The 26,790-nt window shown below is 28.9% G+C and overlaps 1 protein-coding gene across 2 annotated transcripts in view; it reads right to left on the bottom strand.

Moving 5' to 3' along the window:
* LOC129981830 (uncharacterized) overlaps positions 1 to 26,790 on the bottom strand; it is a 117,443-nt gene that overhangs the window by 1,339 nt on the left and 89,314 nt on the right. The window contains exons 2-3 of one of the 2 annotated variants that reach the window (XM_056092854.1): positions 21,304 to 21,447; positions 9,402 to 9,606 (exon numbers count right to left, since the gene is read on the bottom strand). In XM_056092854.1, coding sequence (XP_055948829.1) covers positions 9,449 to 9,606; positions 21,304 to 21,447 — 302 coding nt within the window. In that variant the 3' untranslated portion in view covers positions 9,402 to 9,448. The remainder of the gene's footprint in view (positions 1 to 9,401; positions 9,607 to 21,303; positions 21,448 to 26,790) is intronic. The other variant, XM_056092853.1, reaches the window with a different exon arrangement.

Raw genomic sequence — 26,790 nt, 5'->3', positions numbered from 1 at the left:
AAACACTGATTTTTTTAAATGAAATAAAATGCGTGAGAATATTTTCATATAGAATAACATCGTATATGCGGATTAGCAATAAACAAAGAAATATTTTTTTTAATTGGAAAAGATCAATTCAGTAGTAAAATTTATTGAGGAATAAGTCACTGATATTCTACCACATTATTATGATAACTAAATATTTCATTTCAATCATAAATAAAATAAATTGTTACAATCTTTTGTTTAGAAAGGCTAAATAATATTATTATTGGGATATAATCAAGTGGGTAAATAGAGTTGCTAAACTTCGCTCTCTTATATTTTAAAATCAATTGTACTTTCACCTTCCCTTAGTAGCACAAGGAATTGTAAGACGTTGATACACATTCTCAATATTGTACAATATTGTACTTTCACCTTTCCTTAGTAGCACAAAGAATTGTAAGACATTGATCCATATTCTCAATATTGTACAATATTGTACTTTCACCTTTCCTTAGTAGCACAAAGAATTGTAAGACATTGATCCATATTCGCAATATTGTACAATAATGTGCAACATGCTATGCTACTTGGGTTACACAGCTTCTTGAAAGAAGCAACTCAAAATGGAAGATACATTCTAATTACTTTCACGACTAACAGATTCCTAAGAAATTTTGTAAACTTCATATATTAATTGATTACCAAAGGATTGTAATTTATTGCTAATAAGAGGGATCAAATATATAAATCTTCTCTTTCCCAAATTTTTTGTTAGCATAAAATAAATAAACGTTAAAAAAATGTTTCTAGAAATACTTTATAAATAAAATTATTTGTTTCAATCAGATGAATCAATTAAATAATTCTAAGTAATTCAGGATAATTAAAATAATTCATTTTTATTCATCAATATTCTTATATATTGCTATCTATGGTGCTGAGTAGGGTTATCAAAAAAGCGGAATATGCAACTTTATAAGATAGGTATGAGACTTCAGAATGACTAGAATTTTTCTTCTTTCGAATTATTTTTAGGGTAATATAATTTTGAGCTTTCATTTGCTTTATATAATGCGTATATTCGAGCTTTCTAATATTGTTTGCATTTCAGAGCATTATTTAAAAAATTTTTATTTACATGTTTTCAAATTCATTTGCCAATCAGTCTGGTTTGGAGTTAGTTGACTGATTCGCAAGTCAATAGCTATAGGAAATTTTTTTCTAAATTTTAATTTGTGTTAATAAAGTTTTTAAAATATTTTTTATCACTTTATTTAAAATTACTTTTAAATTTAAATTATTTTAAAACTGAAGATAATAAAAGTATCTCTGATGGAGTTCCCTCATCGAATACATTTTATGAACGATTTGTTCGTCTTAAGCTGTTATATCAAAAGAGTGAAAGAATCTACTCTCATTTTTAGTTGCGCGAATTCTGCTTAGTGACCCATGAATATTTAGGGCCGTGGTGGCCTGATGGTAAAGTATCGGCTTCGGAACCGGTGGCCTTCAGGTTTGAGACCCGATTCCACCGAAGAACCGTCGTATAAACGGGTATGAGGTGCGCTAAATCCGTCGGGGCCAAACGTCCTCCCACTGATGTGGTGTGGAAGTTTGGAGAGGGGGTGATAGCTCAGGTGTCTTCCTCGTCATCTGACCGTGGTTTAGAAGTACGAGGTATGCCCCAAAATAGTCCTAGTGCTGCTTTAAGACGGGACATTAATAAAACTAAACCATGAATATTAATTTGCCACAGAGGTGGTAAAAAATAATATTAAAAAATTTCCCTTCAATTAAAACAATTTTATTTGCATGTTTTCAAATTCGTTTGCAGATTAAATTCTTTCGCAATAGTATTTTTTGTGTTCATAAGCTGTAAATTGTAAACAGAAAGTATCGCATTAAACCATTTAAGTAAAGCTGGGTTAAATAGTTTTAAAAATATTCCTAACCATTATTTATACAATTACTATTAATTTATAAGATATTGCTTAGTGCTTTGTTATTGTTTCTACTCCGAAAAAGATTGTTCTTTATAATAAAATTTATATAATAGAGATTTTTTTTGAATATTGTGTCATTTATAAATAATTAATTTGATTGGAATTTCTTAAAACTGAGCATACAAAATAAAGTGAATCCTTATTAATTCCCGAATATTCAATTTAACTATGAGAAATTTTACAATGCATTTTGAAATATAACTGTCCCTTGAATCTAATGAATACGAAATTGTCTTTGACTATTTAAGATCCAGTTTGAAAGGAAATATTATCATTGTTACTACATTTTCCATTTTTTATAACGAATATTCAAAATTTTTAAAATATTGATACCTTTGCAAGAATCATTCTTTTTATTCTTGATAGTTGAATATGAATTCTAATGAACAGTTTAATTTTTAATAGACTATGCCATATGATTTGATTTATTATTAATTTGTCCGAATTTTTTCAATCGAACTTTTTATTTATTTACATAATTAAAAATGTATCCATTTCACTTCGTTTAGGTTTTTTTTTTCAAAAAAAAATTTGATTTTTTCCCCCTAATGAATTGCAGTGGTTTTATGAAGTCGTTGTAAAGACAAAATAAAGAAACTGTTTTCGTTCTGGTTTCCCAAGAAACTGTTAATTATACTTGCTCGCAACTAAACTTCTCATTTTGAATCCTTTCTATAGTAGATGAAATTTCGCAGAATGAAAAGAAACAAATTATCAAATAATGAAATAAGTATGTTAATGCAGTTTTATTTGTTCAATTCCAAGATTAATTTTATAGCTCTCTCTTGAAAACATTTAAATGCTTTGGTGACTTTTACGATTTTATTCAATTTAATTCGAGTCATCGTTGTAGATATGAAATTTCATAATCAATTTTTAATTCATTTTCGAATGTATTTTAGTATTGAAATTTTGTACTCTTCCATATTCTTGACGACAATTCTTTTCTTTAATATTTGCAAAACCTAAGTATTAATTAGTCGATAAACTTCAATCAATTTTGATTTCACACTAAGGGTGCTATTTTCAAATTAGAAAAAAAAAATCATAAAATTTATGATGAATTAAGAGAAAAATATTTTTATAAAATATACTAATAAAAGCGAATTGCAAAACTATTTTTATTAAATTTATTTTAAACTGAAGTGTTAAACATTGGATTCATTTGCTGTGATATACTCGGAGTTTGTTTCATTTTGGAATTCATAGCGTCTTTTACAAGGACGTGATGTCAAGGCAAAAAATAAGACAACTCATAGTTAGATGTCAAATGACAAGGCAAATAACTGTGATGTCATAGGAGTTGTTTCTCGCCTTTAAAAGGAAACCTTTTCATCCGAAAATAGATTGTAAAAAGTGAGATCTCAGTTCGTTATATTCAAATGATAGTATCATGAAATATTCAATATGACACAAAATTATGCAGCAAATGTAATATTTTTATTGTTCTTAATAAATGTTAAAATGTATTTACATAGGAGAGTACTGATCTTGAGTTTAATTAATTTGATATTTTTTCTTTCATTCAAATGATTATAATTAATTTGAGATTTTTAAAAACTGCTAGGATATGTTTAGAACAAGAATTTTTTGACTTTTCGACTGGAAACAAAAATATAATTACCATAAAAAATAATTTTATAATTTATATTTAAAATATTATTTTTAAATATATATATATATATATATATATATTCTTTAAAAAATGAAACGCTTGAAATAACGGGCCATTTTTCATTAACTTTTCTTATAATGATAAAACTGCAAAAAAAAAAAAAAAAAAAAAAAAGCGCACTCAGAGTGCATTTTTAATAGTAAAAATATGAAATATGTTTTCCTTAAATACATGGATATAAAAATAAAATCATACAAGCGTAAAGGTTTTTTGGAACTATTCTTAGAAAATTGGAATTTTGTTCACATTTATTATATATTTCAATTTTTAATGAAAGCTTTGAATTTATGCATCTGTGGTTTAGATTATTGGAAACCTTATTATGATTTAACTTCTTTATAATATTATTTCTGGCACCTTACAATTTTATCCTTTTTCAAATTTCAGATTTCTGATTCAAAGTATTTTCAAGTCTTTAGCATATAAATAAAAATGTTTTTATAAAAACTTTCTAATTTATTTTTTTCTACTCTTCAAAATTTCTGATAATAAATTATGACATGTATAATTACTGACTACTTTTTAAAGCGATTTTCCTGAAATTCAATATTAGAAAGCTCCAGACAAAAATCAATGAAATCAAATTAAATTATAATTATAATTAATTATAATATTAGTTTTCAAATTTGATTAGAATTAATTAATTAACTGATAATTAATTTCTGAAAATATTAAAACATTGTATTCTAATCAGAGGTACATATTTACATAAAATATCCTAAATTACATTAATTCAAATTAATTTGAAGAAGTGACTGTAATTCGATTATCAAAATTTCATCTTTGCAAACATAAAATAGTCAAATTGAAATAAAATATATAACAAATTATCAAATCTTTAAATAAATTTTACTGGCAATATAACTGAAAAACCTTAATTAGTCAGATTTTTTTTTCATAAAATCTTTCTATCACATCTGCTTAAATCTATCACGTATTTTGTTCTTAAGCAAATTATCTCAGTCCGAATAAAAGAGCATTTGTCTTGAGATTAACAATTACATTAACTTGAAGATCTCGGATGGCAATAAAGGAAATCTTTTCTTAATTGTGGAGGCAAATTGTGGCCATTAACGCGATCTAAGCGAACTCATTAGGGCTTTATCTAAATCCGATGAACTCCGGGTCGAGAGTTAGAATCGGAGCCAGAAAGGTATTTCATTTGATTACCTTATTAGAAGATTTTATTAGATGAAGAATGTGTCTCTTTATCAGAGAAAGTTTTCTTTAAACTTAATGTTAAAGAGAGTAAAATAGGTCGTACTTTGTAGAATGTAAGGTTCTGCATTTGTATAGATATATTCTAGGAAAAAAATATGGTCATTTCTTTTTATACAATTTTATTTTACTTCTTTTCAAATTGTAAAGAAGAAATTTTGTAACCAAAATTTCACGCATTTTTTTAGTTTACTAGAGTAGCAGTTTCCTAAATGTGCGTCGTTTTTGGTTGGTAGCCACAATATCTTTAACTCAACTGTGTTAATTTGCAAAAATGTGATGTGGGTTTAAAATAATGTTCAAGTTATATATTAGATATGTTTTTTCAATAAAATTATTTTAAATAATGTGTTTTTTTCATAAAAGTTCTATTTGGGCCCATAAGATTTATTTTGGAAAGAACATGTCCTACTCTTTTCTGAAAAAATTCGAACACATCGAGGATGAAATGCGTCGCTATAGATTTGTATTTAAAAAAAATGTGTCGCAATGTTTAAAAGTTTTTGCACTTTTGTACTTCGATAACAATGTATTGCTTTAATTTTTTTAAATTGAATTTTTAGTTAATTAACTATTCTTATTAAATGTTTTTCTGAATGAGTAGCGCCCTGTGTCAATGAATTTGAGAAAAAATTGACTTCACGATTCTATAAAACTTAAAATGATGAATCATGAACTCAAGACTAAAAAGTAGAAAAAGTTAGAACAAAGTAGTTCGATTTTTTTAGCACGTGTATAAAGTATATTTTAAAATTCAATTTTATCAATTTAATTTATTCCAATTTTGATAAATATAATTCATTTTATATATATATATATATATATATTAGTATGTAACAAATGTAGAAATTAAGTACAATGATTAGTATCCGAATATTAGTATTCCAATTTTGACAATCGTCTATAAGCACTATCTATTTTAAAAGTCAAAGAATGATTTATTCGAAAGTTGAATGCCATTTGGTTTCCCCTAATAAAAACAGTTTTAAAATAATAGTTTTTAATTCTGTGAAACATGCACAGTATTAAAACTTTGATTATGTACGCTATAAAAAAAGAATAATAGCTAAAATTATTTAATTTTTTTGTGTGTGAAGAGGATAATAAATAGAATTATTGAAGATATGTTTCTTATTCATCAGTAGTCGCCTTCTGCGAACAGTTTTTACACCGAGAATGCTAGTTATATTTTATTTCATTTAAATCAGATATAGCTTTATGTCCCTGACTTTGTACTGCCTATGTACTTCCAACATTAAAATTGTCTTGCGTATATTTTGCTCATTGTGTGCATGAACCTTTTTAATGAAGACTAATCTCATGACATTATAGCGTTATTAAAAATGCAAATGTCCAGTTTATCTATTTTCTTACTTTTGTGGTAATATAACCTAATTATAAACTACCGAAATATTAAACAGAATCAATAAAAAAATCATGCGATTAAATATTTAATGAAAAAGTGAAAACATTTCGAATTTCATGGCAATAATGTAATCTATAACTAAAGATTAAGCAATAATAATAATAATAATAATAATTTTTTTAATTTCTGAAATCCAGAAAATTTTTTTTAACCACAATTACACTGTTATCGTTAAAAGGTGATTTTATAAAATTTAAAATGATGAAAAATTCATTTTTGTGCTAAAATAAGAGAAAAAAAATTATTTTTCAGGATTTAGTTTCAGCCTATGCTTGTTTATTTCCATCAGTATAGATTAAAAAAGAATGCGATTGATATATCTATTCAACTTTATTCGATGTATTATTTTTCATGGAAGTTAAGTTTGATGAAAGTTATATTTCATGGAATTAAACAGAAAAAAATGTAAATTTTAAGTGTTAGTCTTAATATTTTTCGTAAACATTTGTACTTTGAAATAGCAATTATATAATTATTGACTTTTGATTAAATAAATGTTGCTCTCATTAACTTGTAATTTTAATTAATTTCCAATTTTAATTAATTCTGCCCAAAAGAGCTCTCCCCCTCCCCCCCCCAAAAAAAATTTGCAATTCTTCAGAAAGATATATAGAGGAAAAACTTTATAGTGTGCTAAATTGAAATACAATGCATGTCATTCAGAGAGAATGGACAATGTAATTAACCAAAAAAATTCACTCATTTTGCTTGGGTCTAAAATCTTTGCTAAGACAGAGAAGAAGTTAAAGCGACAAAAAGAAAATTTTAAATGAATGATGGGGATTGATTGAACTACAAATTGATAATTGAAACTTGTTTGCCAATAACATCTGTACATTTAGCAGCCCAAAATTTTAGCGAGCGCCAAAAGAACAAAATTAAGGAAATTTCGCCCTTTGGTTGAATCTAGAGAGTTATCTGAGACGGCATATGCCACTCAAGTTTATTTCAGAATGTCAGGGAAAATAGATGTCATAGATGTGATGGGAATAAACACTTCTATCTTCAAAGAGCCTAAGAAGTAAAGAGGCCGTGAATTTATGTGGGAAAGGAATTTCTTAATATTTTTCTGAAGAAGCTCTGGCACCCATGATTTCTGTAAAATCAACCAACGAACAAAACGTGCTGCTTACGCGTACAGGAATTCTCTGAAAACACAGAAGTATTTTTTTAAACTTTAAACCTATCCTTTCTTAAACTTATTTTGTCGGTTACGATTCCGACAGAATGATAACAAAGTTAATTTCTGTAATAGAATTCCAACATATAGTTAATTTATTTTGATCAAAATGAGCCTTATTAGGTTTCAATACGTCAGATAATTATAATTTCATAGAGAACTGTCATTATTGTGTTTAAATAAAATTGTGATAGAAACCACTTTCTTAAGAAATAATTCAATAAAAAAAGGAAATTGCAAAAGGAATAAAGAAATAAATTTAATAAAGAGATTCTAGTAGTGTTATAAAAGCAAAAATGTAGATTGTCATCAAATTTAGGAATTCCTTCTTCGGATAATTTTTTTCGGGATTTTTGGTAAGCAGTAGAAATAAATAAAGGTTGAAGAATTGGACCAAGTTTTCTACAGACCAATTACGTTAATATTACAAATATATATCTTTTATAACTACAAATTCCGGTTTTATCGTGTAAGATGGTTAGATTTGACTAATTTTAATTGTGATTTTATTGTGATTCATACATAATAAATAGTCTTTTTTTCAATTTTCATTAAGTATGAGTTTTAGTACGCTAGAATCCGAAATTAAATTATTGTGCGATGTTGCTATTATAAAAAAATTTCATTCTAATTTTTGAATTATTGTTGCAATAAACTATAAAAATTGAGTGCAGATACTTGTTGATTTAAATTCTGTTGATGGATGGTTGTTGAATTCTTGAGGATGACAGAATTATTGAGAGTTATTGAAGAAGAAAGCTATTGTATTTAAAAAGCGAGGGGGGGGACAAACAAGTTAAAAATTATCAAATACTTATCTCAAAAACAAGGAAACAGGCTTTTAATACTACGAATGGCATCACAAGGAAACGATTTCTACAAATGGCATCACAAAATATAAACATTTAAATCCTTGAAAAATACTATAAGCTTTAGATTATCTGCGAAATTAAAGAGGGAGTAATCTACGGAGTATCTACATATGCGATTATCATGATGATTAAACATGATGTAACAAATAGTCGATTTTTGGGTATAACTTGATTTCCACGACGACCATGATAAGCATCCAAATCATGTAAAAAAAAAAAGTATATAAAAAGTAGCCAAACTAAGAGCAACTATGTATACTTTTATTATGGCAGCCACAAACTAAATGCGAGTAATTCTAGTTTGGCGTTATTCTTGGCGTCATTTTAATAGAGATCGCGTGAAAATCGAGATGCACCGATTTCTGTATGTACAGAATCATAAATTTCCTTCACGAAAAAAAAAAAAAACTTTTTTTTGTTTTATTGTCTTGAAACATGTTTTTGTTTGTGAATGAAGTTTTTTCAATTACACTTTTAGATTAAGAATCTAGATAGTCCATAGTTTATTTTTTATAATCAATTATTTTGCAAAATCTCTCATCCGGCATCAGTTTAAAAGATTCCTTATATTTTCTTGATTAAGAAAACCAATTACTACTCATTCTCGGAATCTGAGACTTCTCGCGCATGCATCAGGACACTTTATTTTTTCAAAAAAATGGGTGTGAGTTAAGGTGAAAGGAAGGGATGTTTACATTTAGCAATAGGGTTAACTCAGATTGTTCGCGGAATTTTGAGACGTTAAAACCACTCATCTTTTCTGCATACCATCCCTCAGCGAAGTGCAAGGAGGAAAAAGCTCTAATCTCAAGATCCGTAAATGAACCGTACTCTCATTACCACAATTCCGCTGATGATGTCTCATCTGAGATAACTCAACAGAAATTTCATCAAAACAACTACTGTTCGTGCAGTTAAATCTGGGGAATTTATACAGGAGAAACGATACTGACGGAAGGAACTTCCGAGGAAGAATCCTGAAGAATACGGAATAACATCTTGAAAGAAATTTCCTCAAAACATCTATCATTCATGCAGTTAAATCAATATAAGTTACATAGAGAAAGCGATACTGACCGAGGGAACTTCTGGGGATGACTCCGTTCAACAAAGGGAATGACATTGGACCGGGTGCAAAACACCCTGCGTAATGCACTTCCTCATGCAGTCCGGGCCCCGTTTCCGAAAGTCGATCTGCAGCCGCCAAGGAAAGATACCAGAATTACGTCCGCCTCCGTCTGAAGAGGACAGCACTGGTGGCACTGCAAAGAAAAATATATATATATATTACTTGTGGCGAATTAATGGCAGATCTTCGACAGCAGATAGAAATGCATTAATCTGAATTTTTGTATTGATCATTTTTAGTTTTACCGGAGATCTGACGAGACAGATATCTTATCAATGTACAGGTTGCGCTGTAAATTCGTACAAATTTCACATTGTAAAAAAAGTAATGCTCGAAAAGAATTGTGGTTTGCGGGAATATGTTCAGACAGTCTTTCGAATTTCTTCCTCATTAAAGATTAAAAAATGATCGATAAATGGCGTCAAACTGGGATGGTTTATACAAATCAGAGAAACAATACAGAGCATTTTATTTTAAAGCAAAAACTGTGCAACACGACTATCACCACAATGTATTAATCAAGTGAGACGCGTAATTACGTCTATTACAGCCGAGTGTAGCATGTTGACATTGATGATATCTATCGGGATGCAGGAAGTCGCTCGCTCATAGATCAAGTAAAGGGTTGAAGGTCGTGTTCTTACCCTTATTTCCGTGGGAACTGGTTTCCTCTTCTTGCCACTTTGGCATTTTTTCCGAGCTAGTGGTGAGCCGCTAGATATCGATGACCCGTTGACTGACATTTATCATTTTTTCCAAAGTGGTTGGGAAACCCCAGGAGACATGGGATTTTAGGTATCCCCACAACCAAACGGTCAGCTGGAGCAAGGACTGGTGATCTAGGAAGGGCAATTAATCTTACATCCTTGGCTTACCACTCGATCCTCAGTGCATGTGTCTACGAGGAACGCCTCGCCGGAACGAGGGATGTGAGACCTTCGCGGGCAGCCATCCTTCACGAAAGTGACGGCAATCAACGTCCACCTTTGTTTCAAAGGAGGCACAACATGATCTTGCAAAAGTGGAAGATATCATTCTGAAGGGCGATCCTCTAAACTCCCCATTTTATCAAAATGGCGTACTAAATCCAGTATCGTATTCAATGAAATAAGGCTTTTATTTGCCTTGATTCCTTTCACCATGCGGAATATTGGCAATGCTTTAGTCGCCGATTCGCCGTTCTTATTTATAGAAAAGTTTAACCATTAAATGCACGATCTGGCAACGACAGCATGTTGCTGGCATACAATGATGGATTCATTTCCAGCCTTGTGTTTTATAATTATCTTTATTTTTTTAAACCACCTTGATTTGACCTGTGAGGGCCATGTATTGATAATTTTTTAATCATTTTTTTAATGGGAAAATAATTCCAAAGCTTTCTGAACATATTCCTGCAAATCACAATTTTTTTCGAGGATTACTTTTTTATTGTGGTTTTTTTGAAGTTTGCAAAAATTTATGATGCATCCTATATTTAGTTCACAGTTTGGTAAAAATTTGCTACAAATTTAGTAGAAATACGATTTACCAAATTCCATCCTTCAATTTTTGATTTCTCGTACTCACAGAAAGACACAATTCCAAAAAGATTTTGAGATTCAGTAGAGTCTGAAACTTGGAGATTCGTCGAAATCTCAAGTTCGAATCTTGTGGCGATTACAATATTTTGTATATTTCATATATGGGTAAGAAAAAAGTTAAAAAGATTTTAATGTCTATTTCTTTACAAAAATAAATGGATTCGGAATTTGTCATGATAAAAAGATCTTTTCAAATCCTTTAAAAAGTTTCACCCAACTTTTAATTCTCCTGAACTTGATGAATTCGAAGTATTAACTTTAAATATTAGCCTTTAAATATTAACCTATCTTACGCCGACAGAATTGAAAATTAGTATTTTCTATCAAATAAATGTAATTAAAACAAATTTTAAAAGTATTTTTTTATTAATGCGTTAAGAAGTTGAATTTTTATTGCAATTTTCTATGTTTTTCAATTTTAATTTGAAATCAATTTTTATATAAATTATTGTAATCATGTAACCAATTTCCTTAAATTCGTTGTTGCATATTATCTTTAATAAGGAATCAAAGGTAACTATTAAATCTTAGTTAATTAAAGTACATTTTCAATGAATGGAAATTTTTTAGAATTTATTTAATTAACTAATCAGTTAATGATTAATTGATTAACTGCGAATTAATTTCTAAAGATATAATAAACTTGCAACGAAAATACATAAATTTATAAAATTTCAAAATTCTACACATTAAAAAGCACATGGGATTCACAACAGGAATGGAATGAAAAATCAGTTGTAAAATTCCATTTTTACAAGCTTGTAACAAATTGCGAAAAAAGCATCTGAAAATGTAAGGCCTCTGATCTTCTAAATATAAGTCATATAAATACATTTTCTCACCCATTTTTTTAACTTGATTTCGAACATAAAATCATTTGAGGATGATCAAAACCAAACTTTCTAGTTATTTTTAATGCTGTGTTCATCATCTGGAATTGCTTTGTATTATGAAATCCTTTTGTTTGATTGTTAAAAAAGATACCCTTATTATATATCTGTAACTTAATATGTGGAATCCAAATTAGTTCAGGAGCAAAAAAATTCGATTATTTCTTTCAGGAAGCTTCTTTATCTTCTTATCTCTAGTTAATAAATAGCAAATTAAGTTATCTTAAGTCAACAAAATAGATAACTAATGACTGTGTCAATATTAATGACGAATAAACAACAAACAACAATGAAAGCTGAAAAACTTCTGCACCTTTAATTTTATCCAGAGACAAAACTTCCTCTTATGATGTACTTTCTTACACGAGATACATTTCAATGAGAAAGCATAAATCCGTCGAGACCGAACGAATAACGTCGAGACCGAAAGCATAAATCCGTCGAGGGCTAATTCGCGATTATATCCGTTACGATATAATCGCGAATTAGCCCTGTAGTGTCGTTTCATGTAGGATGTTGCTAAATTCATCGCATAGGATCAAAAGATTAAAAAAATAGGTTATAAGACTTTTATTCTGGCAATAAAAAGGGTGGAAAAGGCAATTTGACATTATAAATCCATATTAAATGAAAACAGGTCCGCTTGTTTGAATGAAGTGGATTTTACTTTGAATGAAACTAAGAGTTAAATATATTTGCTAATGATATAATTTAGGGGATAATTTAATGATGATTTCATATTCTTTCAGTTCTCAAATTATTACTTCACTTCATTTAAGTATTAATTTTTTTAAAATTTCATTTAAATTCATTTCCTTTTCACATCTCTTTTTTGAGAAATCTCCGAAATTCTAAAAGAGAAATTTATATTTTTCGAGTATAATTCCTACTCATCCCAAGATAGATTGAAAACAATTTAAAAAATTAGGATATGTAGTATTAAATTGCCTGTTTGGATTATCTGACATTACGCATTTTTGATCAATGAAAATATTTTGGAATGTGAAAGATTCCAGGAATAAAATCTTCAATCCCCTCCCATTATAATCACTCTTTTTTCTATATATTTCAAATTGAAAATTTTGCTCATTGGATAACAAAATATTATTCATAATTTCAATAAATAAATAAATAAAAATGCATTCTTAAATTATTATTTTTATTTGATAAAATAAACGAGAATACTTAGTGTCACTGAGGTAAATTTTATTTGATAAATATTTTCTTGATGTTTATTTCTATAAAAAGGTATTTAAATCAGTTTTGAAGTTACGCCATGGTACATTTTCATTCAAAATATGAACAATTTTTCGATATAATTCTTAGAATTAAATATTCAGAAATTCATGCTAATATTCTTAGTTTAAAAAGATCCTAGAGTTAATGAACGAAAGATCATATCGGACATGAAATAATTATATCAGACTTCTCATTCAGAGGATATCTCAAGCTTCCAAAATTGCTCTGATCAATAAAAATTATCACTTCGTCTTTATCAAGAGTCCTTCCTTATTACCGCACAGATATTATGCAATATTTTTGCAAGATTATTATTACAAAAATATTGTAGTTTGTAGTGAATAGCTTGTAAGCCAGTTAACAGCTACACGAGCAATTGCTTTTGCATTGTGGTCATGTTACTCGAATGCGAACCACAAGGTCCCAGGTTCTATCTTCGTTCATCCCAATCCGCTGCAAGCTCTTCTTGTAATGTTGTATTAACATAGCTTAATCATGATAATCCGAGTAGGATTAATCACAACAGATAAGCAGAATTTCCTTAAAAAACTAAGCATAATATTATAAGATAAAAGTTATGATAAATGTGATTAACTAGCGGAAGTGATTTAACCGAAACTATCTCGTATACTCTCCAGCCCATTTTTATCCTCTTCCCTCTTCAAGAAATTGTGAACTTTGGGTAAAGCCTCAAAATCTTTGCTTGGCATTGGTGAACGATAGCTTATATGCTAAACATTTTTACTGAATATATCGTTAGAATAATTTTGGACGCCTTTTTGATGGTTGAATGACAACACAATTTCAAACGGAACTACAGTTGTAGTCACAATATAATGTTCCGAATTGCACATGTGAAAGCCCAGATCGACAGCTGGTCAACCGCTTAGCAAATTTATTACAAAATTTTATCTACTTAACTCTTTGCTTTTTGTAGTTATCGGGTCACCGGTTTTTGAAGATCTAAGCAGACGCACTTCCTGTAAACCTACACATTATGCCAAATTACATACTTCAGTCACAGCTTACAGAGAGAGAGAGAGAGAGAGAGAGAGAGAGAGAGAGAGAGAGAGAGAGAGAGAGAGAGAGAGAGATGTGTTTTTTGGACTTACGGAGATCTGACAGGTGAAGATGCTCAAAATCGAGAGTTCAGAATTTCTTGGCCATTATAATGCTCCTATGTACTTCGTATAAGAGAAAGTAAAGATGGGACTATGGCATTTTAGATATATCAAAGTTCAGTGACACTGATTCAATAAAATTTTGATCCTATCTTTCGACGTTTAGGATTAAAAAGAAGTTTCCAATCGGTTTATAATGTCTAAAATGATGGATAATTTTTTAGGGATCTCCACAGCGTTTGGCCTATTGTTGGTCATTTTTTATATCTCATATTTATGGGAACTTATACATGCTGTTATAGTGAACTCTACAATCAGTCAAATCTGATGATATTTTTATACTTTTATTTAACTTGACGATATGATTATTAAATGTCTGTGGTATTCTTATTTCACATTTTGTCTAATCTTTATTTATTCTTTGTTGAGGATACTTTGTGCACTTTTGAATTCTTGGTGATGATATACTATTTTAGTATTTTTAGAACTTGGTTGTTTTGATTAATTCTTAATTAAGTATAAAGGCGAAACCTTTTGATGTTTTAGTGGAGTAAGATTAATATCACAATTTTTAGTATTTATTCCAATGATTTAATTGATTATTAGAAAGAGATGATGATGATGTCGTGCTCGCATTGCAACGGAAAGGGGGTGCAGTAGCTTCTGAGGGTAAAGACCCTTGAGCACCCGAGAGCAAAAGTCTGACTTCAAACTCATATGAGGATGGCATTCACTTTCACAGCCCTTTTTACAGCGATGCTTTTTCACACATCTCACAGATAGAACACAGGGTGAAGAAACACCATGCCCGAACCAAGATTTGAATCCATGACACCCAATTCGCGTGGAAGACGCTCTACCCCTATGCCAGGGCGCTGACATTTGAGCGAGAAATAATAAATATAAAATTAAAACAAAATACTTTTTGGAGCATTAAATAAAAAGTTATTCTCAAAAGACTTCTTATTAAATTTTATTTCTATTTCTGATACATTTACAGGTTTCCTCTTGCAAGAATATTATTTTTTACAGATAGAGAAAAAAGGAGAGAAAACAGTCGATTTATTTACCGTAATAATATATTGATGAGTTTTTGTTGAAATGATTTATCAACTTTGAAATACATCGATTGGAATTAATTTATTGGTACAGCATTAATTTGTAATAAATATTTTAGGAGGATTATTATAAAATTGTTTCATGAAACTGTTGCCATGCAAAATATCAGCTATGCTTATAGTAAAAGAGCAAAGTTATTGAAGATTCGACCAATATTGTAGACAATTAAAAATTTGAGGACATTTTATTATAAATCCTTATTTTTCGGCGTTTCCTTGCATTAAAGCTCAATTTTCTACTTTTATAATTTATGTAATTGATCTTAGTAACAATTTTTATGTATTTTTTAAAATTCCAAAAAATAAGGTTTATTCTAAATTTTCTGACTATTATTTCAAGTTTGAATATTTTTAAAAACACAGTTCGCAGTCAAATGATAAATGCCGAAGCGTATGCATCTTGTTACACCTTGTCTCACAATCTGACGTCCTTTTTCTACCAACAAGGTACCAGGGTAATCATAAAGCTAAATTAGTACTATATAACTCATGCCATAACCAAATAAATTACCCCATTCCGAAAATTACAATAAGCAGAAAAAAAAAAAGATTTTATATCATTTCCGGGGAAAATATTTGATTGAAAGGATTTATTGAATTGCTCTGTATATATTTATTAAATTACGTGAAAAACTGTCCTGACTTATTTATTATCTAGAATGAATTCTCGAAGAAAAATTTGAAATTAAAATGTTAACTGTTTCAAAAACTAAAAATTATTTCAACCAAACAATACTGTGAAAAAATAGTCATTTCGCCTTATTGATACGAATAAAGCAATCGTTCTTTTTATTTCTAGTTGGCCTATTCTAAAATTAAGATGATCATTTCTATTTTTTTTAAATACATAAAAGAAGCACAGAGATGGCATATGCAGTTTCCAGAAAAGTCTCGTCCAGTCCTCCGATAAAAGGATTATGATTCCGTCATGTATCTAGCGTGTCTAAGAATAACAGATTAAAAGGAATTAGCATTGAACTTGGATTACGAGCCAGTAAGGATAATAATGAATTGTGAGTATTTAGGGTAACCGGCAGATGAATGAGCGCGCAAAAACACTTGTCTGATTTTTCGAGACGCTGAAATACGATTTCTACCGTGATCTCGGATCGAGACGTCTCATTTTGACAGGCATGGGGGAGAAAGTCTCCAAAACAGACAAACAGTTGGCATTTTTGGAACATTTTTTCAGTAAAACACAGACAAGAGTGACGTCAACGCTTAATGCCAAAAGAGAAACTTATAGCCTTTTTTTTTATTGTTGTAGTAGTCAGGAAAATAAAACAAAGGAGCGATAGATACCGTTTTTCAAACTCCGATTACGTAACTCATTTTTCATTAAATGCAATGGAAAAGAACGAATTTTTATAAATATTAAATTTTTTTCCAATGCTATTTAACATTTCCATTGCTTTGATCATCAAGATGTTGTCAGCATCAATGCAGTATGTCATGTATCGATATGTTTCCAACCGCTTATTACTTTCTCGTATATGAGTTTAAAGAAAGTACTATAATCATTAAAAAAAAAATCGAAAGCGAGATGTTGTCGAATCATCCAAGTTTTAGATCTTCCTCAATACGAAAAACACATTTCAGGCATTATGTTTGTCTGTGATAAAGATAATTCAAAAACGTTTTGAGAAAGTTTGCTTGCCTGGAGGATAGAAAATAATTTAGCGAAGGCAGCTAGATAGATAAAATTTGGCACACAGATTTAGTATGCATATTGTAATAAATAAGAAATTTTGAGCCATATTATAGATAAATATCAAATTTTAAGAATCAGGTCAACATTATTTGATTATACAATAGTCTTTATTATGTGGAGTTTTGCTAAAATTATGTATGAATTTGATTTCCAACATTTAAAATTTGGCACAAATTAATGATTTACCTTACTTGAACTATAAATTTAACTATATATTTGAAAACTATATATTTGAAAATTGCGTTTTAAACTATATATTTGAAATTTGCGCCATTAATAAGAATATTTCTTTTCAAGGAAATATCATCTTTTGAATTTATCCAAAATATTATCAACTCTATATCAATCAAAAAAGCAAATGCTCATTCATCGGCAATGAAAATTTTTTTTTATTTAACCTAGGTGATTTCAATAAGTTTATATATATATATATATATATATATATATATATATATATATATATATATATAACCAATCTAAAGTAAGAAAAAGTTTGAAAACGAAACTAAAATGAAAACGAAACAAAACAGTTTCGAAATCGCAACTAAAATTTATAACCTATTTAAACTAAAACCAAAAAGGAACTTCATAGTATTTAGAGAGCGCAATTGCAGCTACTTCTAAAACACAGATGAATTGAAACAAAAGTATTAGAATCAAGTTAATAGGAAAAACAAAAATCAAATAAAAATTAAACCAAAAAAATTATTAAAAAATATTAAAAAAGAATCCGGCCTGAAGACTTTTTCAAGGGTCACCCTCAGGCAGGGATTCAAATAAAGGGATTTTTTCTGTGAGGACATACAGACATTAAGTCTAAAAAGTAGAGCGCACGACGGGCCATGCGCTATGATAAATTCGTTATTAACTTTTTGCATAGTTTAATTTATTTATTAAAATGAAAATATATCTCCTAAACGCCAAAAACAAGGAATTCTCAAAAAAGTAAAATCAGGAAAAATGATCTGAAAAATTTTAAATTTTTTAGGCAATACACCAAAAAACCTATTGAACCCCCCCCCCACCACCAAAAAAAACTATTAAAAATATTTTATTTAAAAATTTTGCAGTTCGTGGAACAGCGCACCTGCAGCTAAATTCCAACCAAATGCAAGAACGAGTAACCAATCTAAAGTAAAAAAAAGTTTGAAAACGAAACTAAAATGAAAACGAAACAAAACAGTTTCGAAATCGCAACTAAAATTTATAACCTATTTAAACTAAAACCAAAAAAGAACTTCATAGTATTTAGAGAGCGCAATTGCAGCTACTTCTAAAACACAGATGAATTGAAACAAAAGTAACTTAAGTAACTTTGAAACAAAAGTAACTTAAAGTAAAAGTGAGGACATACAACTTAATGTCTGTATGTCCTCACAGAAAAAATCCCTTTATTTGAATCCCTGCCTGAGGGTGACCCTTGAAAAAGTCTTCAGGCCGGATTCTTTTTTAATATTTTTTAATAATTTTTTTGGTTTAATTTTTATTTGATTTTTGTTTTTCCTATTAACTTGATTCTAATACTTTTGTTTATATATATATATATATATATATATATATAATATGGTTTGTACACTGGGATGATCACTGAAACAGCGCACCTGCAGCTAAATTCCAACCAAATGCAAGAACGAGTAACCAATCTAAAGTAAGAAAAAGTTTGAAAACGAAACTAAAATGAAAACGAAACAAAACAGTTTCGAAATCGCAACTAAAATTTATAACCTATTTAAACTAAAACCAAAAAGGAACTTCATAGTATCCAATCAAATTAATCCAATCAATTCAATTTGTTAATTAATAAATATTAAAATTGGTGTTATGTTATGGAAAATATAAAAAACCTTCAAGGCATAAAATATTTCAAAACTTTAATATTTTAGAAAGTGATGAAATTTTAACCTTACAGATAAAACAAGCCATTTAAAAGTGAATGAAGATTGATAACTGTCAACTCTTTTCATCCGATTTAGATGATGTATTCTCCTCCAAACGATAATACTAGATATCCCAAAAGACCTATACTCAGGTTTGAGAGAAATAACAATCCGGAAATTTCGTTGAAATGCACTTTTTAAAAAAATTCATCGCCTATAGCTTGAATTACACAAGAAATCTTATAAAACCAACATTATAAAAGTTTTCGGTTTATAAATTTATAAAAACTAGACCATCTCCTGTTTAATATTATGTTGATAGAAAAACTGATGCTCAGGAAAATGGTTTCACATGGCAAAAAACAAAGGCAAATCACATATAGGAACTGCCTGGACAGTAAGGCTGATACAGTGAAGTGAGAAATTTTTTTCAAAGTGTGTTTGAAAAGTGTTTCAGTTTCGCCATATGGAGTCGGATATTACCTTAAAGATCACTCCTTTCACACTGCCGAGTGTTGCATTTTCTCTGGATTCAATGCAACTGATTTTCTAAAATCTGCGAATATCCAGTCGAAGGGGTTCAGCCGATACCCCGCCATCCTGCGTAAACTCCTTGAGAATTTCCTCGTTGATATTGAACAAGCATAAAAATCGTGGTTGTTGCCTATCAATGTGAATAGGCTGAACCACTTTCGGAGAAAAAGTCACTCACTGATTCTCTTCAAACAAGGAATATTGCATGAAACTGTTGCTGCAAAATTGCTATCTAATTTGAACTCATAAACGGAACAAGTGTATAAAGTCTTCTTTGGCATCCAAATAATCCAAAATAATATTTCTTACAGAATTGCTTTCTGTTCTTTCGACATGTTTTATAACTCTGCACTGAATAATGATTGCCGAATTGTGAAGTTCTGATGTCATCTTAGCAGAGTTATCTATTCCTGGACGATTGTATTTCAGTTCGTATTAGAAGTGCAAGGAGTTTTTGAACACCTGGTTTCTAAAAAGCCATACGGATTAGAGGATTTGAGCGTATTACCGATATCTGTAAATATTTATCTCTGGGCAATTAATATAATTAATCCATATATCTCTTCTTATTAAGATATTGTCATCTTAATATCTTATACTTATTCTAAGAATATTATATTACTTCTTATTATTGGTATTCTAACAGAAAATTATTTTCTGAGCCCTCATCCCAGAATAGATAAAATGTAGAAAATAACAGTAGAAACTTCCAAAGATTTTACAATGATTATTATTGCTGAAAATTTGTGGCTGAAAGTGATAATTTTAGCTTTCTTTTAATGGATCAGACAGAATAATTTGGAATCAAGATAATCCATTGAATATCAAAAGTTAGCACCAATGAATATCAATGATGACATACTATTTTGCTGAATATATACTGAATATGTACTAATATATACTGAATGACAGTTATACTATTTTCAGGATTTCAATAACCTACCATCTCCAAAACATTAAAAAATTAAACTCTTAAGATGATAATGATAACCATAATGTATGCATGAAGATAATTGGGATGGGAAGAATTCTTGATGATGTAATTTCTTTAAACTAAATTTTATCAAGTGATTTTAGAAATTTATTTTCTTATATCAGTCCCAATTACAATTGTAGTCATAAAAAAATTAGTAGTCTTTACAAGAGGAAGATGCAGTTGGTATTTTTATTACTATGCTAATTAATTTTGACTTACGAATTTACTTAAAAAGACAAGTATGCAGAAAGTAGGAAGTATTATTCATCCACCAATGGAGACATGCCGTTTTTTGAAAATCCGAATGTTATACCTGAGCTGACACTACCACAATGGGAGGTTTACGACAGTATTGAGTCGTCGATATCTGAACTGAACTTATTGTAATGAGAGGTTTACGACAGTATTGAATCGTCGACAAAAGACGATATCTGAACTGAACTAATTGCAATGAGAGATTTACGACTGTATTGAATCATCAGCAGAAGACGATACCTGAACTGAACTAATTTTAACGAGAGGTTTAATTACAGTATTGAATCATCGATAGAAGGCGATACCCTAACTGAAACTTGCGCAGTCTGTGTGTGGGGGGAGGGGGTCGATAATATTGGATCACAGGCAGAAGATTATACCCGAACGATACTATAGCAATGATGGTTTTATGACAGTATTGAATCATCGGCAGAAGACGATACCTTAACTGACACTAATTATAATGAGAGGTTTAGGTCAGTATAGTAGAGTTGAAGGGCGAATGAAATAATGAATTATTTCTTACTTGTCCTGTGTACAGTCGCTGCTCCAAGTTGATTCGTTTTCCAGAAGAAGTGGGTGTGTTCCGGCACCAAGGGAAAAAGGATGTGGAATAGGTTTGTCATTTCTTCCATGGCAGATTCTGTGTCATGGTGGAGTCTGTATCGGTCTGTAAAAAAATATAAACATTGTAAAGTTACTAATTACGTAAATAAACGAAATCTGAAACACTGAGCGTATGTTTTCAAAAATGTAAATCTCGGAATTTTGAAAATTTAAAAACCATTTTATTCATTTCCCCTTTGATACAATGAATAGAAGATGGAAATTTAAAATATTGCGTGTAAATTTCACATAATTATATTGTTTAGAAATTATTTTTCATTTTAATATATTATAAAAAATATCTGTGGATATAGTTAATAGCATAAAAAATATAAGGAAACATTTATTTCAAGAAAATGAAATTTCCATTGTAAAAGAATTTAAAATATATAGGATAGAGGAGCTAACAGCATTTAAAATTTTGATATTAGCTATTTAAGAACTTAATGTAGTTCCCAATTACTCATATTTTTTAATTTATCAGTTGATATAGTAATTAAGATCCTACTTAATGTTTGAACGAAATGAAATTAATAACAGAGAATCTCATCATGCAGTTTTTAAACAATGATAAATCAATCTTTTTACATTCGCAATACAGCTACTTTTTTCCATTTCAATTTAGATTTTTTCTTGTACTTGAAAATATTAAAAAGAATCTTTTTATTGATGTATAATACACTAATCATGTCCAAACAGCATGATTAGAGTACTGTATTTCAAAACTCTAATACAATCATCTGATTTTATGCACACAAAACTCATTGCTCAACTAATTAGTTAGGTATCACGTGTATTTTTTGTGTGCTTATAATCTTTTAACCTTAAATGACAAAAGAAAATGCAGTCATATCTAGGCTTAGGAATTTTCCAAAATATCAACCATGTGACTAGTAAATAACATTTCTGAACCAAATGTGTCTTGTAAGATGTATTATACCACGATTTATGAATTTGCCATCTATTGATAGTTAATTTTTCTTTTTTTAAAAAATGAACTATCTCTTCGAGGAAAAAATATAAATTTTCCCAAGAGCAACTACTGATGACAGCACGTGTTGTACAAGAAACATTATGAAACATAAATAAGAAGCGAACATAATAAGCAAATTTTCAATGAGATATATGTATCTCCGTGAATCGAAAGCAGACTGCAGAAGTATCGAGAGACGGAAAAGGAATGCAATACTGTTTTAAACAATGTCATTCTCCCTCTTTATCACCTAACTTGTATCATGTCAACTCGTCTTCACATTGGTGCAGATTTTATTAGTATTGTCGTAGTGATGTGTTCCATTCTTATTGTGATAAATTAAACATTTTCTTTTTCTTCATAATTTATGCACAAATACTATTGTAGAAATAATCTTCTGGTGTATTGGAATGGATTAAAAGATAATCTGCCCTCTTCTGATGAAACAAACATGTTCTGTGGATATAAGTGGAATATAACGTGCAATGCGACTTTGTGAAGATTATAGGGTATTAAGCTGACAGCATCACTTGTGCTTAAATTACTGGATTTTACACAGATAATATCTGTGCTTTTTTATTCATTTATGTAATGTTATCGCATGCAATGTATTCTTTAATGATGGATTGCTTTTAATTTCTGAATAGAATTTTGCATCTCATTTAATTCTTATGATATGAATGTTTGCATTGAATAAAAATAAATTTAAAAATGAAATAAGCGAGATATTGCATAGAAATGAATTTTATAAAACTTTCCGAATAGGCTTCTCGTATGAAGTGAAAATTTTATTTCATTGACAGATAAGCTGATAATAAAATTCGGGGATATCAAAACAATGTATTGTCATTGAGAAGACCCAATTGTATAATATTTCAAACTAACATATAAAAAGAGTCAGAGAAAAACTGATTATGAAATTTCACCTTAATAAATATGAAACAAGCTAAGTTAAATAAATTTTTACAATAAGAGGAAATATCTTTGCTTTTTTGTTTATTTATGATTATAAAAGTACATTTGATATAGAAAAGCTTTTCAAATTCATTGGGTCCAATGGTTTTGAAAAACTTTTCTTTTAATAACTCTGCATTATATTTTGAAAATAAGACTTTTTTTGAGATTTTATTTAGAAATATTTCGCTACAAAAATACAAAATTAAAGTTGTTTCATGTAAAGCAAAAAAAGATTTACCAAAAGCAGAGATTAGGACATTTTATTGCAAAGATACGTAGTACAATTTTTATTTGAAGGAAAAGACAAAAATTTCTGAATTTCATACCCTAATGCATGAGGTCCTGTTCGCGTTCTCTATTTTTAACACAAACTTTCCGTGAACTTCTTGGTAAGTAAACTCTGAATTTTGAGAAAAAGTCTAACTTTTTTTGCTAAAGAACACATGAAATAAAATGGTGAAGGATTTTCTCTTTGTGTGTAGGCACACAATCGCGAGTCAAAATAAGAACGAATTCCAAAGAAAGATTTCTTGGAGTTTTCTTACTTAGATTTCTGAAGAAGCTATATATATATGTGTTTAAAAAAAAGCCTTTGTTTCCATTTGTGTGAAAATATAAAGCAGTTATCAGCTGTCTGCAAAGAAAGTCTTGAAATAAAAATAATAAACAACATATATAATGAATATAATATCTTATTTAATTGCTATGATGATTCATTAGCTTTTTTGCTTAAATTGCAAAGAAATCAAAACCAGAAAAACATCAGAAGCACGAAAACGAAATAAAAAATTATTGATTTTGCACATTTAATATCCTTTGTGATATTAAATTAATAAGTTCTTCGTCATAATAATAATATTGCATGATGAATTACAGAAGAAATCAGTGGTAGTGGTCCTCCAAAAATTTTCTTACGTACTCTCTGATAAGTGGGTACTGTCTCAGAAAACGCCTTGCATGGAATTGGTGAACAATAGATACAAAATATTATCCTTTGCAGTGAATTTAGCATTTTTACTGCATATATCATTTTATCCTTGGCAAGTGTTTTGGCGTTTAATCTTGAACATGTGTTTAATAATATCAGAAAACTGTATATCTGTTTTAGATATGTTTTTCACAACCGATTAAAACAAAAATTTGGCACAAAACTACAATTTTAGTCAAAAATTCCATACCAAATTAAATTTATTATTTATCGTTTTTGAGTTATCTCGTTTACATGTTTCTAAAAGTGTATATCAACAAATGGTCAACCCCTCTTTGTATTTGGCTCAGAATTTAACAGGTGTCTACACGATAAATGTTTACACCAAATTTTATCTATATAACTCTTATCGTTTTGTGATTATAGTGTTAACTAATATTCGAATAGTCGGACAGAGGGTTCTCTGACCGGACATTGCTCAAAATTTGATAGAAATCTACAAATTTGATGTAAAGACAGACAGATGAATGGACATTTACCAAAAATGTGTTTTTCGAATTCAGGGAGGTTCAAAACAAAGAGATTCATCAAAATCTCGAGTTAGAATTTTTTAACGATTACTATGCTTTCTCTATACTAAATATAAGAGAAAAAATGAAACATATGATTTGAAATTAAGAAAACGAAATTGTGAAGTTTGATACAAACAATGAATGCTATTAGAATTTAAATGATATAAAAATATTTTCTGATTATTGGTTTCCTAATTTGGATGCGTGTCAGACAGCGAAAAAGTAGAAATATCCCCATGGGTGGACGAAGAAAATTGTTGAATTCGTTAGAAAATGATTATTTAAAAGCCACCTGTATTTTGACGGTGTTGTTTAGATAAATTATTGAAAGTTGATGACAAAAAATATGAAAAATAAAATGTATTAATACTTCGAATATATGCTTTTTATTTATTTAATTTTAAAATAAATAATCTTAATTTAATATTCAATAAAAAGTCTTCCGCATTATATTTTAAAATTCAATCTTTGAAAGCTATTAATTCATCATTATTCAACTTCATGGTCGTAACTGCAATAGATTTGTCTGGATACCGAAGACATACACACAGCTATATACTTCCTTTTATGAATATATATTAAGAATGTATGCAATAAGTGCATCGGTGATGTCATATTTTTGAAAATACAAGGTAGTACTGTATAAAAGTGACTGTTTCCTTCCAAACTTCCTTTTACCCAATGTGTCAAACAGCAATTCTTTTTTTACATTGATTTTCATTGAACCTTTTATTTCTACATTTCCCATTTATTAAATTAATAATATTTTTTATAAATTTTTTCGCTATAAATGACTTTTAACGAGAAACGAGAAAATATAATCGAATAAGACAACTTAATTTGCTCTTGCACCATTATTTGTAATTATGCTTTACTTTTAAGAATTCTAATTAGAGTTTTTCCAAATATGATTTTGTCTTTTTTTGAATTTGGAAGACAAGTTGATATTAGATAATTGCAGTCACACGAAAGGAATGTAGTGGTTTATCAAAGTTTATTTAAAAATATTTTCACTTTTGTCAGTTTTTTTTCAATCTTTTTGTATTAGATAATTAATTTTTAATTTTATATTTAAAATTTTAATCACAGATTTAGTCTTGACAGTTTCCACATGTTTCACACTGAACCAGATGTCAAATTTTTCGTTCATTGTAACAACATATAAAACATTTTGACTCCTCTGTCATAAAATAAGAACAAATTAAATCAATCATCTAAGAGTTTTAATTATTAAACCTGTTGATAAAAAATACTAGAGTAAATATATTCAGAAAAAAGTATCAATAGGTGGGCATCTTTGACCATTTAAATGCATGTTGAAGATCTGGGAATTTTTTTCATGAAATTAGATGAGTAATCTTATTATATAGAAATTATTAGATAGCATTAAATTAGCATTCATAATTAGATTATGATAAATTATCATGAATTAGAAAGTATGCTACGTCTATTTCTAAAAGAGCCTGAAACACGATAAATTCTCAGAGATAGGTTATCTAGATAAATCTCTACATCTTAAGTGGTTTTATCAGAAAAAATTTACCTCTTCATAAAAATGCGTCCAGATGTAATATTTGAAACAATGTTAACATCAGACTTAATTTTTACTCACTTTTTTTCTAAAAATAAAAAATACAAATGTGACTTGAAATTTTAGATCAAAACTTTTAGATTAGGAGTTCTTTTTTTTTCTTTCATGATTTCCGATGAATGTATTGATGAAAAATATTTAGAGATATTTTTCAAACTTTCTGTTTTACGAAAAAATGCTTGTTGAAAAGGGATTCAGTTATTGGTCTGAAAATTTTAGTCTTTAAAAAATTTATTCTTGATTTCATTAAACTATCTTGAAGTTCAATAACTCCTTTTATAGCTCACTTTAGTACTTATAATTTTTTAATTTAAACTTTTCCTCTCAGATTAAAAGTATTTTATTTAAGGATGAAATACTAATGTTTCCACTTTTCTCTTTCCCTA

Source organism: Argiope bruennichi, chromosome 8 (genome assembly GCF_947563725.1).
Source record: "Argiope bruennichi chromosome 8, qqArgBrue1.1, whole genome shotgun sequence".
Classification (NCBI taxonomy): Eukaryota; Metazoa; Arthropoda; class Arachnida; order Araneae; family Araneidae; genus Argiope; species Argiope bruennichi.
Note: the sequence above shows the minus strand (reverse complement) of the source record. Positions and strands in the feature narration are given on the sequence as shown.